The sequence below is a fragment of the Sciurus carolinensis genome, chromosome 14 (assembly GCF_902686445.1).
Source record: "Sciurus carolinensis chromosome 14, mSciCar1.2, whole genome shotgun sequence".
In the NCBI taxonomy this organism is placed as follows: domain Eukaryota; kingdom Metazoa; phylum Chordata; class Mammalia; order Rodentia; family Sciuridae; genus Sciurus; species Sciurus carolinensis.
In genome coordinates this window covers 36,621,010-36,639,984 of record NC_062226.1, presented here as the reverse complement: position 1 = coordinate 36,639,984, position 18,975 = coordinate 36,621,010, and the positions used below count along the sequence as shown (strand labels likewise).

At 36.0% G+C, this 18,975-nt stretch overlaps 1 protein-coding gene across 1 annotated transcript in view; it reads left to right on the top strand.

Moving 5' to 3' along the window:
• The window catches only part of Reck (reversion inducing cysteine rich protein with kazal motifs), a 98,036-nt gene that overhangs the window by 51,877 nt on the left and 27,184 nt on the right, over positions 1–18,975 (top strand). The window contains exons 8-12 of the mRNA XM_047523994.1: positions 3,183–3,216; positions 5,434–5,631; positions 7,604–7,871; positions 10,880–11,059; positions 17,550–17,762. Coding sequence (XP_047379950.1) covers positions 3,183–3,216; positions 5,434–5,631; positions 7,604–7,871; positions 10,880–11,059; positions 17,550–17,762 — 893 coding nt within the window. The remainder of the gene's footprint in view (positions 1–3,182; positions 3,217–5,433; positions 5,632–7,603; positions 7,872–10,879; positions 11,060–17,549; positions 17,763–18,975) is intronic.

The window sequence follows — 18,975 nt, the reverse complement described above, 5'->3', positions numbered from 1 at the left end:
TACAAAATAGGGCTGGGGGTGTGACTCAATTGTCAAGTGCCCCTGAGTTCAATCCCCAGTACCCCTCCCTCCCCCAAAAAAGGAAGTAGAAACATGCAAATGTGTGTTCAGGCCTCTGCTTGCTTTAAGCTTACTAATATACTGTAGGCCAAAGCAAGTCACATGGCCAAGTCCAGAGTCAGTATGCGAGAAATAGATAAAAGAAGTAAAAAATTGGGGCCACAACTGCATTCAATTTACCACAAGCACTTAACCTTTTGAACCTAGCATTTGATGGGCTGGACTCCTTAAATAAATGCAGATTTCAAACTGGGAGAAATTTCAGTTAATCTGTGAAAAGCAAACAGATTTTTATTTACTAAGGCCTATAAATAGCAGACCACTTACTTTTAATTAGTAGTCTAGTTGAATGGTATTGGGAATAAAAAGCATTAAACAACAATTCATAAAATATATTATTTTTGTTCTTTGTCCAAAGAATAAAACATCCAAAATGCAAACCTGTATTTTTTTTATAAGATTCATATCCTCAATATTTGTTTAGTTTTCATCATCCTTATCTTCAATGAGAATGGGAGAGGGTGCTGGAGTAGCTTATCATAGATGGGCCGTAGACAGGAAAAGGATTGAAACAAATGGACAAATGGAGAAATGTTAGAAAGACATCAGTCACTGAAGTGGAAGAGTGGGTGACTAGGGCAGAAAGTATACCTTCAGAGCCAACTGTGGATTAGGGGTTAGACCATCAAGGGTCTACTTCCCAGTGCACCCAAAGACTCTTCCCATGACCCCAGAAGGAAGGTCAGTCTGATAAGCTCCCTCATCTTTCATTCTTCTCCATTTGTCTGCCAAATTTGCCCAAAGGTTGCCTGGTCCTGGCCCTAGAACAAAAGAGTTTGTTGTACTTCTCTAAAACCAAGAAAAGGATTTTTTTTTTTTCACCCACAATTTAAGGTCCCAATGTAAAAACAGGAGACTCGTCAAATTGATTATTCCATGGACATAATTAAACCTTTTATCAGTTGCATTTAGAAAAATAATCCAGACTATTCTCACAATACAGTGCTATGGAAGAACACTGGTAGAGCAGTCTGGAGGATAGCCAGATTCTGCTTACTGTGTACATCTGGCTCTCTAACTGGATAGTGAACACCTTGGGATTTTAAGTTCTCTTGAGATCCTGCCAACTCCTGTATGCTGACATGTTCTTTGGCTTATCCTTATCTTGGTGCCCCATCTTGGTTTATTCTCAAGTAAGGTGAGTGGGTTGAGGGAGGCATATTGGCTGTGATATCAGTAAGCAGAAGGTTTTAGGAGAGGCTCCAAGGTGAATATAAACCCTCAGTTACTTCCCACTTTTGCCACCAGATGGCAATCAGACATCTGAAAGACTTGAGAATTGCTAACTACAGGATTGGCGATTTAAGAAACTATAAGTTAATGCTGGTATTTATTATGTGTATATTAGTCCTGTCAACAAATCAATAGCTTAAGCAGTGAAAAGACAGAGTTACCTGTAATAAATTTAGGAATCTTTGTTAAAGTTGAATATATGTTGAATCTATAAAATAAAGACATGTCCGATCATGATGGGTGTAACAGAGAACTGATAAATTCCTCAATATACAAGATCAATATTATGTACTCTAGTATGCTACAGTGAAGGAACATTCTTTTAAACCTCAAAATTAAAGATGTAAAAATAGTATTCATTGATACTAAAGGTACTGCCTTATAAAATTATGAAAGTTTTTACTTCAATAAATGCAGGTTAATCTACACATGAAAGATCTATTGGTGAATATTATGAGAAGTGAGAAATAGTTGAGGAACATCTCTAAACTGAATGTGACATCAAAGGAAGCAACTGTGCCTTTTCCTTTTTCTTCAACAGGTGGCAAACTTTGGGCAAAGGCCATATATGAAATATTTTAGGCTTGCAGAACATATAGTCTCTGTCTACTCAACTCTGTCCTCAGGAGCATATGTCCTGTGAAGTAGCCAAGTAAAATACATAAATGAAGGGGTGTGACTGTTTGAATAAACTTTATTTACAAAACAGGTGATAGGCAAGATTTGGTTTATGCACCATAATTTACCAACCCCTATTTATCATTGAAAGCTGGTTTACATAGCTATTTCCCCTTTCTAGGCCTCCTGACTTCTGTAATATAAGGAAGCAAGATTAAATGATCTCTGACATTTCTCAGGTTGTGTTTCCTTTAGTACCTCTCTCTTAGCTAAATGATTCACCAGAATGATTTCCATCTACTTTTTATTTGTGCTCATGTTATTTATTTTAAGAATTTATTCTCTTCCATTTATGAATGATGTTAATCATAGCTGACAAACCCTGAATATCCAAATGACTTTGGACAAGGAGTTTCTCATTTTTGTTTTCCTTCTTATTTTCTTGTATTTTCACTATGGTAACTTTGATACATTTTCCAAACAGTAATCTGAGACCTCTCAGAACTCTAATTCTAGTCTCTGGTTCTGCTTTTGTCTTGTTTTATGATCTGGGACAGGTCTTTTTCTTTTGCTGAAGGAATGATTTTTTTTTTCATCTGAAAAATGGTAGAAAGATTCTTAAACTCTGGTGTCAGGAAGGAAGAATTAAAAAAAAAAAATCATCTTCGAAGTCTTGTTTAAAATTTGGATATCTGCGCCCCATCCCTGGATACTGATTCTGTAATTTAAAACCTGGGAAGCTCAGGTGATTTCAGTGCACAGCCGTGTTTGAAAACCATTAGAGATGATCTCTAAGATCCTTTAAACTCTAAAATACAGCAGTTGTATGAAATATTTATTTCTTTAAATGTTTTTTATTAGATTACTTCCTAGAAAGTGTTTTATATCCTACAAAAAAATAATGCAATTAATACATTGTAGCCACCCCACCACTCCACACACACACACAATTACACTTTGATACAGTTTACATAAACTTGATTTGCTATAATATGACCAATTTACAGCTTGGGGTGATCACCTTGATATCCTGTAGGTGTTTTCCCTTTTTTCCAGCAGGTTATTTTATAGCTTCAATATTTTCAACCTTCAATTTAGAGAGGAATTAAATAGTTTGATATCCTAATTTCTATAAAACCATAAAATGGGATAAAATTAGAAATTCTTTCTGGTTGTTAATTTCTGTTTATTTGTTTTTCTTTAATTTACAGAATGCTCTTTTCAGTTGCATTAGCAGAAATGAAAGTAAGTATATTGTCAATGGTCATAGCAAGCAGTCCAAAGAACAAAACAACAGTTTATAGAACATGATTAGCTGTTATAAATTTTGCCAAGATCCTGGTATTTTAAGTTAGGCCGTTAATAAGCCATCTGAAAAAAATGCATAGCAGAATTCTGCTAGGCTGTTTTCCTCTGGGGTGTTCAAGTTATTTGTGTAGTAAAACAATTCTCATGTCCTAATTGCAGGTTTACAAAGCAGACACTAGAGTTAGATGTGCTAGAGGACAATAACACAATAATAGGGTCACTTTCAGAGGTCATACACATTCACATTATATAATGTAGCACTTGCCGAGAGCTGCCTCTCAGTTAATTTAGCAGAATTTTCTGAGTACTTGCTTGCTATGGGCAGACCCATCTGTGGAGGATGTGACCCATACACAAAGAACTGTAGGGCAGGATAAGATATGAGAGAGAGCACTAATATGTTGCAGTTCAGAGGAAGGAGGGATCAGCCTTTAATGGACTCAGAGGTGACTTCATGGAGTTGGTAGCTGAGCTGGGTCTTCAAGGGTGGACAAGATGTAAACAGTGGAGATTGGAGGAAGGGCATTATAGGTGAAAAGAAGTGGGAGAGCAGTTAGAGATGGGAAGAGACACCTACGCAACAGACAGTTGTTTAGATCAACTTGGCAGGACATTAAGAAGCATTAGCTGTCAATACTTTATTTTCTACGCTTTCACACTGGGGCATTATTCAAGATTTCCCAGATAGTCTCTGCCACATAATCTTGTATCCTTCCACACTGGCAAGGAAGCCAGCCCAAGGAGGAAATGAGAAGGTGGACATCTTGTCCTATTCTACTTGTCTCCTTTGTCCTCAACATACCACTCCCAGTGTATCCTCATTGAGGTCACATTTATAAAATTAGGCCATAAATAACTTTTCTTTGTGGAACTGGGGAGGTAAATCAGTGGTAGAGTGTCTGCTTAGCATGTGCAAAGCCTTGGATTTGATCCCCAGCACCATATACATCAAAAAATAAATCAAAATGAATTTTATTTATGGTGAAAATGAACTCTTTGGCAGGGGGCACAGTAATTTTGGTAGTCATCCCAAACTGAAAACAGGTGGCATAGTAGATATAGTACAGTTTCCTAATCTAGGAAACTATCCTTATTTCTGTCCCAAGTTATTTCATTGTTAATCTGTGTGTGATTTTACCATTATCATTGTTTCTAAAAGTCACCTAAATTCCCTGCTCATTGGTCTGTGAAATTCACCAAAAACCTGGTTCTGATTCTTCCATATCCATCTCTAATAATTATCTGAGAATTCTTACCTCAGTTTCTCTAAACCTCTTCCTGACACACATCAGTCGTGGCTCCCGTTTGCCTCCCACAGATCCCCTTAGATTCCTGTAAGTGTCTCTTAGTCTTCATTATAATTACCACATCTACCCCTCTGCCAACTGGTCTGTCATCTCCCTCTCCCCAGACACTTTTAAATGGCAGCCTATTGATTTTTTATTTTTTTAATACAAAGTCATATTTATTTCAGATGAATTTTACTCTTCAGCATTGGGACAGATCATATCAGTTATGAAGATTATCCCTATCTAGGCATATTCTTGCAGATGTTCAAACTGTAGACGTTTTCCAATTTTGTTTTGAGATATACAGTTATTTAATTGTCAAATGTATTAAATAATCCTGATGTCTCTTAGTTTTAACTAGTCCTATTTTGTAAGTGTGAGATATTTGGGGTTTTATTTTGTTTTGCTTTGTTTATAAACCTCCACAAATCTAACATGGAATGAAGTTGTTTCAGTGGTTCTCTTGGCATTTGGGGGAGACAGATTTAGCTATATGAGACTGTCTTGTGCGTTTGTAGGATGTTTACCAGCCCTAACCCATGCATTAAATGCCAGCTCTAGTCCCCAAGTTGTTGTGACAACCAGAAATACTTCCATATGTTCCCCTTCCGGGGGTAATACTGTTCCTGTGGAGAACCACTGGACTATAGACTATAAGTTCATGAATATTGACTTTCTTATACCAGTGAGCACTTGAATGTCCCCATAACTGTGCCTACATTAGTGCTGATTTCAAGTGTTAATCTCTTATGGCATGGTTTTATTTCTCAAATTGAGAAAGGTATACTGTTTCATCAGTATGGTGATTTAATGTTAACAAAAAACTGTTTGCTTCAGTGTTTTCTCTTTTTTTTCCTCTGTATAGTGGGCTCAGTGTGTTGCAGTTATGCAGGACATCACACAAACTGCCGAGAATATTGTCAAGCCATTTTTCGAACAGACTCTTCTCCTGGTCCATCTCAGATCAAAGCAGTAGAAAATTATTGTGCCTCTATTAGTCCACAATTAATACATTGTGTGAACAATTATACCCAGTCTTATCCAATGAGGAACCCAACAGATAGTAAGTAAAATGGATATATTTTTTTCATTTCAACCTTTGATTAAAAGTTTATAAAAAGAAAGTGATACATTCTTGTAGGTAGTTGCAGTCTTGGTCTCTTGGGAAACACCAGCTTCCTTTGGTGTTTAGATTTGACAGATTGGATATTACTGCCACAGTTAGAAGGTGCCATGAAAGATGGGACTATAGAGAGTATGAGGAAAAGGGAATTTTAGTCTGAGGGTGGGAGGGTTCTTTGGTATGGATATTTCGGAGGGAAGTTGGATAATGACCATTAGAATTTCAGATTATTTTACGTTTTGATCTAGCAAGTCCACTTTAAGAATTTATCCAGCAAGAAAACTTATACAAATTTGCAAAAAAATGTTGTAAATATGCTTAAATATTGCAAGCATAAGGCCCTGGGTTCAATCCCCAGCACAGCACCCGCCCCCCCAAAAAAAAGGTATATAACATTGACATAGTAGAGAAAAATAAATAACCCAAACATCTATCTGTAGGATATTGATTAAATAAATTTAAAACATATATATATATATATACATATATATATATATATATCAACAAAACTTTGCAAACAGCAAAAAGAAAGGAATACATTTATATAGAAACAAAAAAAGCAAGCTACAAAACTAAAAGTATAGTGTGATACATTTTCAGTTATATACCTAATTATTTTACATTGTATATTTCTGTAATTTGAATTTTTTTATTAGTGAGCAGTGATTATAAAAATAAGAAAAGAGTCTGATTTTTTTTAAAAATCAGGGCTTTCTAATGAACCTGCCCCTTATAGGGGTTTTCAAGATCTCAGCTTCGTGCATCCAAGAATCCATATTTCTCCTCTGGAGATAATCAGATTTTAAAGAACTGACTGATTAACCAAACTGAGAGAAGATTGATTTATAAGCCATATGTCAACTTTTTTTATATGTGGACATTGAAAGACTTATCTTTATAAACTCAAAAGCAATGTGCCTTATTTGGCCACAATCAAAATAAAAAATTACTCTAAGGCTTTTGACATTCTGTGATATGACTGTGTGGTGAAAATCATAGGATAAAGCATTTGCCACAAGTAACTTCCACTGGTTTTAAAGGCAGATCTGTATTCCCTGATATTTAGGCTACCCAGAGGTGCTACTGGAGCTAATAAGATTGCAGCTTAAAAAAAAAAAAAAAGAAAAGGTAGGAGAGGTTTTAAGGGTAGAAGAGCAGTCATCTCTAATATGTGTTAACACAGAGGGCTCTGGAAAAGGCTACAAACAAAACAGGCTTCTTCAAAAGTCAAAGACACCTGAGAAAAGCAATTCAGGAGGCCATTATGAATTCCATACCCTCGTTTACAGTGTTCTTTAATTTTCTGATTCTTTGTAGAAAATTAGAGACTGGAAACTGGGAACATAGCTCAGTGGGAGAGCACATGCTTACCACTGGTTCAGTTCCTAGCATCAAAAAAAAAAAAGAAAATTAAAGGCAGAAGCAAACTGATACCTTGTCAGAGTTTCCTACTGTATTATTTAAATTACAACTTAACTAACTTGCACAGACATATAAAACCTTTATGCTTAGAATACGATGAAATGTAGTGTTTGTGTTTGTTGTTATAAAAATTAGTCATCTCTCATGTCAAGAACATAATCCCTTTTAGACATTCACTACTAGAAGTCCACTTTGATCTATAATATATTTTCCAAGAACATAAAATACCTTTTACATGAGGGCTTCTTCAGTGTAGGATGATTTCATTTTTATTAGGATGATACTAAAAAGCTCATGATTAGTACTAGATACCTTGTCCACCTTTTGCTACACTGCAAAGTAATGGAGAGAATTTAATAGGCCCTGTATAAAGTAGACACTGACATAGAGTAGTAATGGTTTCCACTATACAGTCACATTCTTCCTCTCTTCTGAGCAATAAATGCAATAAAACCAGCTAATTAAAATCACTTATATTCTGAAAATGTAGGTTTGTATTGCTGTGACAGAGCTGAAGATCATGCTTGCCAAAATGCCTGCAAGAGAATTCTGATGTCTAAGAAAACAGAAATGGAGATTGTTGATGGTCTCATCGAGGGTTGTAAGACCCAGCCTTTGCCTCAAGATCCTCTTTGGCAGTGTTTTCTCGAAAGCTCACAATCTGTTCACCCTGGAGTCACTATACACCCTCCTCCCTCTACAGGCCTGGATGGTGCTAAATTGCATTGTTGTTCTAAAGCAAACACTTCAACATGTAGGTTAGTATCTCATTTTCTTTTATTAAAATAAGTAGAAAATAATATTTTAATTAATTATTTTAGGCATAGCAAATGCATGTTATATTTTTGCATTATGTAGGCTGAGCATTTAGAAGATATAAAATCTTTCATTCTGTCACTCAGCAATATTTACTGATCATTGGGTATCTAAAACATGGTTTCATACATCACATGCTTTTGGGATGTGGAGGATTAGCCTGAAGAGAGCAATAGATATTTGAAGATGATGCAATGTGAATTTTGCCTTCGAGGAAATCATTAGTAAATTTCAAATTTAGATGTTTTGATCTGACATCTAAGGATATTCTCTTTATTAAATTATGAAACTTTAAACTTAACCATAAGCCTTTGGTAATATTGGTGAATAACCTGGGTTGGCACTAACACCCAGAGTTAGATAGCAGTACATTGACATTCATTTGAGTGTTACACTTAGGGATAAAAATTAACAATACAAATATAGGATCAGAGAAATATAATCTAGAAATAAGAATAAATGGAGATAACTAAGGTCATGGCAGAACACAGATTATAGGACAGGCACAATGGCACACACATGTAATCCCAGCTACTCTGGAGACTGAGGCAGGAGGATCACAAGTTTGAGGTCAGCCTGGGCAACTTCTTGGGACCCTGTCTCAAAATAAAAAATAGAAAAGGCTGGGGGTATAGCTCAGTGGTAAAGCCCCTGAGTTCAGTCCCCAGTACCAAAACAAACAAACAAACAACCCACACATAGATGAAATAGAAATTTGCTTTATTAGAGATATTTTGGGTAAAAACATCCACACTTTTCTAGGATATCCTGAAATGAATATGATTTCATTTGATTTCTAAGTTGGATGGACTTTTAGCAAAAAAAAAAGTACCTAGAAGAACTTATCACACTTTACCAAAGACATTAAAAATCTGAGAAATAGTCAAAGGAAATTAAGGGAAGTATTTAAAGGAAAATTAAGTTGGCTCTGGGATTAAGAAAATTGGGTTGCTTATTGAAAGAAGTTAATAAATATATTGATGAGAGAGATGCTGAGTAATTCTTAGAAAGAGAAACCTCTGCAAAAGAGCTTTATGCTGACCTAGTGTTGCTAGAGGTTGTAGTAGCTGTGTAGTCCCAGAGGAGCTTTAGTAAGAAACAGTTTCCTCTCGAATCTTGAAATAGATTTTATGGTTTGCTGAATGCTTTCACTTCCATCAGATTTGATCTTCATTAAACCTTATGGCACTCTACCAACTGAGCTAATCCCCAGCCCATTTCTTGTGTAATTTTGGTTTGCATATAAGAAGAAAACTCTGAAGTGTTAACAATCTGTTCAAGGTAAGTATAGAAAGTTAAGGACTAGGGCTGAGGATATTCAGTGGAAGAGTGCTTGACTAGCTTGATATGTAAGCCCCCTCCTAAAAAAAAGAAGGAAAGAAAGCAAGCAAAAATAGTAAGGAAGTTAAGGACTAGAGAAAGCACTGGTTTCCAGTTCAAGGTAGCTGATAATAACTTTATTTCAACTTCCTCATCCTCATAATGTATATATGCTTTATTGAGAGTAGGAACCTTGTCTGTCTTATTCACCACTACACTTCCGGTGTCTTGAACCAGCATTCACACAAAATCGGCACTCAGAAAACACTAGAGTGAATGAACAAAGTTAAATATACCCTAAGATACCCTCTTCATAGGGGTGATTATCAGAGTCAAATAAAATGTGAGAAGAGTGGAGAATTTTTACTTGTGACTTTGTATGTTTCAATAATATTAAAATTTTGCATAGTGAACATGTATTAGTTCTAAGTTAAATAATTGAATGAATATAATGTGTACGTGCATGTCGGAAATGGTACAGATAGTTTTAGCTATAAACATATACTTAATTTGCTTTGTAATCATCAAATACTGAAAATAAGAATATCATATATCAACTACATTAGTATATAGAGGCTTTGGGATAGCTTAAGGAACATAAGTGACTTGGGGTAGTTTTACAGGAGAAACTAGCAAACCCTATGTCTATAATGCTTTTTTTTTTTTTTTTTTTTTTTTTTTTGCGGTGCTGGGGATCAAACCCAGGGCCCTGTGCTTGTAAGGCAAGTACTTTACCAACTGAGCTATCTCCCCAGCCCATATATTGCTTCTTAAAACAAGTCAGGACTGTCACGGTTTGCCTCCTGTGATTGCCTTTGTGGAGGAAAGATCAAAGTGAGATCAGAAAAATACAGGGAGAAATAATTGTGCCAAGTACTAAGGATGTACAAATACTGTAACTGAATATTAAATTTAGCACTGAGCTTCCTAGCGATCATGGCAAAGAGAAGAGATAGCCAGGCGCACACCTGTAATCCCCTCTACCTGAGAAGCTGAAGCAGGAGGATCAAAAGTTTGAGGCCAGTCTGGACAACTTGGAACCTGTCTCCAAAAAAAAAAAAAAAAAAAGGAAAGAGAGAGAGACAAGCTGGGCACAGTGACCCACACCTGTAATTCCAGTGGCTTGGAAAGCTGAAACAAGAGAATCTTGAGTTCAAAGCCAACCTCAGCAAAAACGAGGTGCTAATCTACTCAGTGAGACCCTGTCTCTAAATAAAATACAAAATAGGGCTGGGGGTGTGGCTCAGTGGTTGAGTGCCTCCTGAGTTCAATCCCTGGTAACTCCCAACCCCTGGCAAAAAAATAAAAATAAAATAAAGGTCTGGGGATATAGCTCAGTGGTAGAGTGCTCTCCTAGTACGTGCAAGGTCCTAAATTCAGTCCCTAGTACCACTAAAAAGAAAGAAAAAGGGGAAGGGAAGACATAGATGACTTAAAAAGCCTATTTTTCATGCGGGGGAAAAGTCACTTTTTCTAGCTCCAAATCCTAGGAAATAGTCCTTCAGCTCTTTATTTTTTATCTTATTTATGTTCCAAAGTATATAGTTCATAGAGTTCAAGTTTTACACAAATCAGGTATTTATTCATTATGGCTTCTCTCTGTGTGTCTGCACTTGTGCTTTTGTTTCAGGGAACTGTGCACTAAACTTTATAGCATGAGCTGGGGCAATACGCAGAGTTGGCAAGAATTTGACCGCTTTTGTGAATATAATCCAGTGGAAGTGTCCATGTTGACATGTCTAGCAGATGTCCGGGAACCTTGTCAGTTGGGTTGTAGAAACCTTACTTACTGTACTAATTTCAACAACAGGTAGGAACAAGTTATACATGGAATGGAAATATTTTATCATTAATTACCTGCTTTTTAGATAAATGGAATACCACTTTACTCTGATTTTGTTCTTTCTGGGTTAAAGGAAAGCTTTATTTCTTTATGGTTTCATCTTTAAATGCTGTGTTCCATCTAAGTTACTTCTGGGAAAGAAAACACTCTTAGGGAGTTCCTTCTAATCTAGAGATACCTCAAGCTTCTGGAATTCAGAGAATTTCTTCTGCTCTCAGTCCCTTCTTCCTTCTGCTACACCACCAGTAGAAGTAATTCATTGAAGAATAAGTCATTTTTCACTATTGGATCATTCATATGTGCACTTTTGGACTGGTTACTTTGCTGGGCCTTCAGACTGGTTGAGTTTACTGCTCAGTGAGTCTCCCATTTCATACAAAAATATTTCTTTACAGAAGCAATTTGAATAGGTGTTTTCCTCAGGTATCAAGTATAGTAAGAAAAATAAGAGCCAACAACTAGACCTTGGAGCATATCCCCAGGGCTGAAGAAATAGTGAAGGAAACAGAAAAAGGATATCCAGAACACAGAATGGGAGCACTTCACCTCAGAGAAACCAGAGAAGGAACATTTCTAAAGCAGAGGTGACTGTTTTGTGAACTGCAACCCAGAGACCCAGAGGGCAGAAAAGAAGAAATAATTCAATTGATCCAGAAGGAAGTTGTAGATAACATTTTTTTTGCTATAAAATTATTTTTTTTATTTTTTATTGTAAACAAATGGGGTACATCTTGTTTCTCTGTACATGAAGTAGAGGCATACCATTTGTGTAATCGTACATTTACATAGGGTAATGATGTTTGATTCATTCTGTTATTTTTTCCTCCCCCCCCTTTTCCCTCTATCCAGTCCCTCCTTCCTCCATTCTTGCCTCCCTTCTACCCCCCATTATGTATCATCATCTGCTTATCAGCGAGATCATTCGTCCTTTGGTTTTTTGAGATTGGCTTATCTCACTTAGCATGATATCCTCCAATTTCATCCATTCGCCTACAAGTGCCATAATTTTATTATTCTTTATGGCTGAGTAATATTCCATTGTATATATATACCACAGTTTCTTTATCCATTCATCCATTGAAGGACATCTAGGTTGGTTCCACAATCTGGCTATTGTGAATTGAGCAGCTGTGAACATTGATGTGGCTGCATCGCTGTAGTATGCTGATTTTAAGTCCTTTGGGTATAGGCCAAGGAGTGGGATAGCTGGGTCAAATGGTGGTTCCATTCCAAGCTTTCTAAGGAATCTCCACACTGCTTTCCAGAGTGGCTGCACTAATTTGCAACCCCACCAGCAATGTGTGAGTGTACCTTTTTCCCTACATCCTTGCCAACACCTATTATTTCTTGTGTTCTTGATAATCGCCATTCTAATTGGGGTGAGATGGAATCTTAGGGTAGTTTTGATTTGCATTTCTCTTATTACTAGAGATGTTGAACATTTTTTCATATATCTGTTGATTGCTTGTAGATCTGTGAAGTATCTGTTCATATCCTTAGCCCATTTGTTGATTGGGTTATTTGTATTCTTGGTGTAGAGTTTTTTGAGTTCTTTATATATTCTGGAAATTAGTGCTCTATCTGAAGTATGAGTGGCAAAGATTTTCTCCCACTCTGTAGGCTCTCTCTTCGCATTGCTGATAGTTTCCTTTGCTGAGAGAAAGCTATTTAGTTTGAATCTATCCCAGTTGTTGATTCTTGCTTTTATTTCTTGTGCTATGGGAGTCCTGTTAAGGAAGTCTGATCCTAAGCCAACAAGGTGAAGAATTGGACCTACTTTTTCTTCTGTAAGATGCAGGGTCTCTGGTCTGATTTCAAGGTCCTTGATCCATTGTGAGTTGAGTTTTGTGCAGGGTGAGAGATAGGGGTTTAGTTTCATTCTGTTGCATATGAATTTCTAGTTTTCCCAGCACCATTTGTTGAAGAGGCTATCTTTTCTCCATTGCATATTTTTGGCACCTTTGTCTAGTATGAGAAAATTGTATTTATTTGGGTTTGTGTCCGTGCCCTCTCTTCTGTACCATTGATCTACTAAATACATTTTTTAAAAACATTTTTTAGTTGTTTATGGACCTTTATTTTATTCATTTATTTATATGTGGTGCTGAGAATAGAACCCAGTGCCTCACACATGCCAGGCAAGTGCTCTACCACTGAGCCACAACTCTAGCCCTGTAGATATTTTTTTGTCAGATGATGTTTACCTCAATCTAACACACATTGTATCCTTTTAAAAGTATTCCAATTATTACTTTGAATAAGACAATTGAGATATCTTTATAGCAAGTGATGGTGGAATAATTGAATATCTATATTAAAAAATAGAAGAATTTCAACCTCTGTGTCACACCATACACAAATTATTTCAAGATGGATCATAGAATTCAACATAAAAGCTAGGCAGGTATAGTGGCACTCACCTGTAATTTTAGCTACTTGGGAGGCTAAGGCAGAAGGATCACTTGAGCCAAGGAGTTTGGGGACAGCTGGGGTAACATAGCAAGACCTATATACTGTCAATGGAAAATGTAAATTATTATAGCCATTATAGAAAGCAATATGGAGATTTCTCAAAAGTTAAAGAATAGAACCACCACATAATCTAGCAATTCCTCCATTGGGTTTGTATCCTAAGTCTGGAATCAGTCTGCCCAAGAGATATTTCACTCCTATGTTTGTTGCAGCATTATTAATAGCAAAGATATGAAATCAGCCAAGATGTCCATCAGTAGATGAATGGATAAGGAAAATATGATTTATATACACGACGGAATACTATTAAGCCTTAAAAAGAAGGAAATTCTGTCATTTGCCACAATGTGAATGAACCAGGAGGACATTAAGGAAATAAACCAGACACAGAAAGATAAACTCTGCATGATCTTGCTAATATGCTGAATCTAAAAGTATTAAACTCATAAAAGCAGAGAGTAGGATAGTGTTTACCAAAATATAGAGGGACGGGGAGGGGAAGATTGGGGAGACGTGCTCAAAGGATACAGAATCTCAGGAGGAATAAGTTTAAGAGACCTGTTGTACAACATGGCTGTCTGGAGTTAGAAATAGTGTATTGTATGCTTGAAAATTGCTAAGAGGGTAGATTTTAAGTATTCTTACCATACACACAAATTAAGCATGTGAGGTAATACATATGTTAATTAGCTTGTTTAGCTATTCCACAATGTATACATATTTCAAAAACATCATTTTGTGACTTTATGACATTTGCCAGTAAATGGATGGATCTGGGGTCTAAATGAAACAAGCCAATCCCAAAAAGCTACAGGTCAAATGTTTTCGCTGATATGTGGAAGCTAACCCACAGTAGGGGAGAGGGGAGAAGAATAGAAATTCAGTAGATTAGACAAAGGGAAACGAAGGGAAGGGAGGGAGGATAGGAAAAGGAAAGACAGTATAATGAATCTGACAATTTTCCTGTGTACTTATATGAATATACCACAGTGAATCCCACTGTCATGGACATCCACAAGAATGGGGTCCTAATTAGAATAAGATATATTCCATGCTTGTATAATGATATTAAAATGGATTCTTCTGTGTTGTATAACTAAAAAGAACAAATAAAAAAAAATTTTAAATACATCATTTTGAACACCATGGAGTTTTTGCCGTAAGAGTTTTTAGTACTGGAATATGTTTGGCTAGCATGTGCAAGGACCTGGGTTCAATACCTAGCACGACAACAAAAGAAGAAATGGACATTCAAGTACATGAAAGGTTTATTATTATTCATCCTGGCAAACTATTAAAACTTAACTGAGATGCCTTGTCAACCCAATATAGTGGCCACAATTAAAACACTGGCAAACATGTGAAGCAAGTGTGTGGTTAAACATTTTGGGAAACTTTCTTTTAGTCTCCTAAAAAGTTAATCTGTGATCCAACAATTCTATTCTGAAGAATTTACTCAAGAGACATGAAAATGTGTGTCCAAAAAAAGACGTATCTAGTAGGCTTATTCATAATAGCCCAAAATTGGGAGGGAGACCTAGAACATCCAGGAATGAGAAAACAACATAACTGTGTGTTTCAAACAATGGAATGGTATACAGCAAGAAAAAAGCCAAACTACCAGTATACCCAAAAGCATGAATGACACTTAGGTTGAGCAAAAGAAGCCAGACATAAAATACATTCTGTTTTGACCTCCCTGCATTAGTGGAAATGGAAACCCAGTGGCATTCTACCACTGAGTTACATTTACAAACCCTTTATATTTTATTTTTAAACAGGATCTCAGTAAGTTGTTACGGCTATCCTTGAACTTGTGAACCTGTTTCAACCTCCCTAGCCTCTGGGATTACAGGCATGTGCACCTGACTCAAAATAGATTCTTGATGATTCCATAAACATGAGCTCCAAGAATAAGCAAAAGTAATCTATAGGTATAAAGATCAGAAAATCACCTTTGGTGGAAGTGGGAATTGACTAGAGGAGGGTATAAGGGTACTTCATAGGTTGATGGAAATGTTCTACTTCTTTTTTGGGGTTTTAATTATATGAGTAGATTTCAAATATTATTGAACTAAATCCTCAAAATCTATGCATTATTTGCATGTAAATTATACCTCAATAAAATATCATTCTAAATAAAATTTTTAAATTAAATTCTTTTACTCATCAAGAAACACCATTAAGAAAATGAGAGGGTGGCCAGGCGCAGTGGCACATGCCTTTAATCCCAGCTACTCCAGAGGTTGAGGTAGGAGGATCACAAGTTCGAGGACTGCCTTAGCAACTTAGTGAGCTCCTGTCTCAAAATAAAATACAAAAAAGTATTGGGGATGTAGCTCAGTGGTACAGTATCCCTCAGATAAGAAAGGAAGGAAGGGTAGGAGGAAAAGGGAAAAAATGAAAGGGTAAAACACAACCTGGCAGAAAACATTTGTACTGATTGTATCTATAATATATAAAGAACTTTTCAACTCATTTTTTTTTTTACAAAAGCAAAGGGCTAGACATCACAAAAGATGTCCAGCAATTATATGAAAATACAAATAAAAACCAATAAATACCCCAACACACTTACAGATTGGTCATAGCTGAAAGGAGTGTAGAACAGTTCAGCCTTTCATACATTGCTGGTGAATGTGTAAAATGGTATTGCCACTTTGGAAAACAGTGTGGCAGTTTCTTAAGAAGTTACACTTAGCCTGTGATTCAAAAATGATATTCCTACACATGAAAACTAGAATTAACCTTAATGTCCATAAGGAAGTGATAGAATGGTCTCAAAGTGTGGTCTGTGGTCTCCAAAACTCCTTCAGGGAAGTCCATGAGATCCAAAGTGTTTTTATAACAACACTGGTTGTTATCTGCCTCTTTTTCTTATATTCTCACAGGAGTGAACAGTAGAATTTTCCAGAGGATGAGACGTGATATATGAGCAACAGACTGAAAACAGAATCAGATATGAAAATCCAGGTGTTCCCATCAATCCATACATGAGTGCAAACCTATAGAATAATCCTATTCTTCTCATGATTTTTGTTTAGTTTTAGAAAATGTAGTTATTTCTCATAAAAATAATGTTTATATTACCATGTAATAGGTTTATTATAATTTAACTTAATTAATAATCACTTTTAAATCTTTTTCATTTCTAATGTTATAAAATATTGATGGTTTCAACCCATATTAAAAAAAACTTTTTGAGAACCCAATAATTTTAAAAAGGTAAATGGGTCCTGAGATCAAAGTTTGAGAACTAGGATAAGCAAAATGATATACATTTATCAATGGAATACTATTCAACAATAAGAAGAAATGAAATATCTATATATGCAACAACATGGATCAATCTCAAAAAAGATTGCATTTGACTGAAGACCCCAGACCCAAAAGAAAACAGACAATATGATTTCATTTATATGAAATTCTAGAACAGGCAAAATTAATCTATGGTGATAAAGGTCTGAAAAGTGTAGCCTCTGTGATGAACTGACAGGCATGAGGGAACTATCTAACACCAAGGAAATGTTCCTTTATTGGTGTGGGAGTACCTATATGGGTGTTTGCATTTGTAAAAAGATCAAACCCATAAGATGTATGCATTTTACTTTGTAAATTATACCTCAATTTTTAAAACTTGGACTCATTTATTTTATGAAATGAAAGCAATGAGATGGTCTCCGGATATCCAGAGCATTTAAGTTTTAAAACCACCTCATAAAAATATGTTAAAAAGAAAACATGCAATCACTTTCTCAATGCTAGTGTCAACATTGAATCTTCATACATGCCAGGCTTATATCTCTTTTTGAGTTTTATGTTGCTCAGTGGTAGAGCCCTAGGATACGCAAGACCCCAGGTTCCATCCTCAGCTCTGCAAAAAAAAAAAAAAAGTCAGGCTTTCCTGATTAATTAGTATGCTATGATTTTACTCATTGACTCTTGATTCCTTCTGGCAATTTTTGTGTTTGGTTTTGTTTTTTAGGCCAACAGAACTTTTCAGGAGTTGTAATGCCCAGTCAGATCAAGGAGCCATGAATGACATGAAGCTGTGGGAAAAAGGAAGCATAAAAATGCCATTTATCAACATACCTGTTCTTGATATTAAAAAGTGCCAGCCAGAAATGTGGAAAGCAATAGCTTGTTCACTGCAAATTAAACCTTGTCATAGTAAATCTCGGGGAAGTATTATTTGCAAGTAAGTTTCTTTCATCATAATGACTCTCCAGTTTGGATTCAGAACCTCCATAATAATTTACCACCCTTCCCTTTGCCTGTTGCCCCCCACACATCAGATGCTTTTCCTACATTTTCCCCCTCTGCTTGAAATACTGTTCCTGCCCCACCCCTATCTGCACTTGCCTCCTGCCTGCTCTTCCTGCTTTCTCTCAAATACCAGACATTCCTGTGGAGTCTTCCCAGATTTCCCCAGCTGATAGTAATTCATCCTCATTACAAATCCCTATAGGCCTGTAAGTGTACTTTCTTATAGAACTTAGTTCAAGAAACATTTACTAAATCCTTTTCAATGCACAATTCTATTTTCACATTTTCATTTGTATGCTCATCTTATATTCTGCTAGATTTTGCTCTCCTTAAGGAGCTTATTTTTCTTTGTGCCATTTTCTTTTATCCTCTTTCCTCCTTTTCTCCTCTTTAGGTATTAGCATAATCCTAACAAACAATAGGTATCCATAAAGGTTTGATGAATAAAAGGGCTAGTGAATACAGTCATTAGGACCTGTGCGAAGGAAATATTTTTGAATGGTTTGTTTAGGAAATCTAAGATAAAGATGGGAGTCTTGATCATGGATAAAGTATCTAACTACATAGTAATCCATGCCAGCTACTCTTCAAGAGTCTTTTCCCAAAAGCTTTTCCAAAGCCAAATTAATATTTAGCCCCTAAGTTATTGGTGTGTGACCCAATGCTACTGGGTAATTGATGACTCACTTCAGATTGTTTCAGTCTTAAACAGAATCTAGAACTATTTTCTGATATGACTTGGGGATGGCCTGAGTAGAGGAGGTACTGAGGTATAGATAAGAAAAAAGCAACAAGTGGGAAATATGTATCTCAGCAAAGAAAACTTAATAGAAGTCAAATCCTTGTTCAAAACTAAGAAAATTTTAACATAATGGACTTTGTAGTTGTTGTAAGCTAAACACCTCAATGTCGATAATTAAAAAGTTATTTTAATAAAAGAGAAAAGGTGGAAGATATGGAAAAAGGAAACAATCAAACAAGCAAGCATAATGTCCTGATAGTAAGGATATATGATTTTACAGAGGTCAGATGAGACTAGCCTAATTTAATTTCCTTTCAAAGATGATGAAAAGCCACATTGATAGTAGAAACAAAAAGTTTGACAATTTGAACAAGGCTTTTGATTTTAGATTAGACAATAAGGG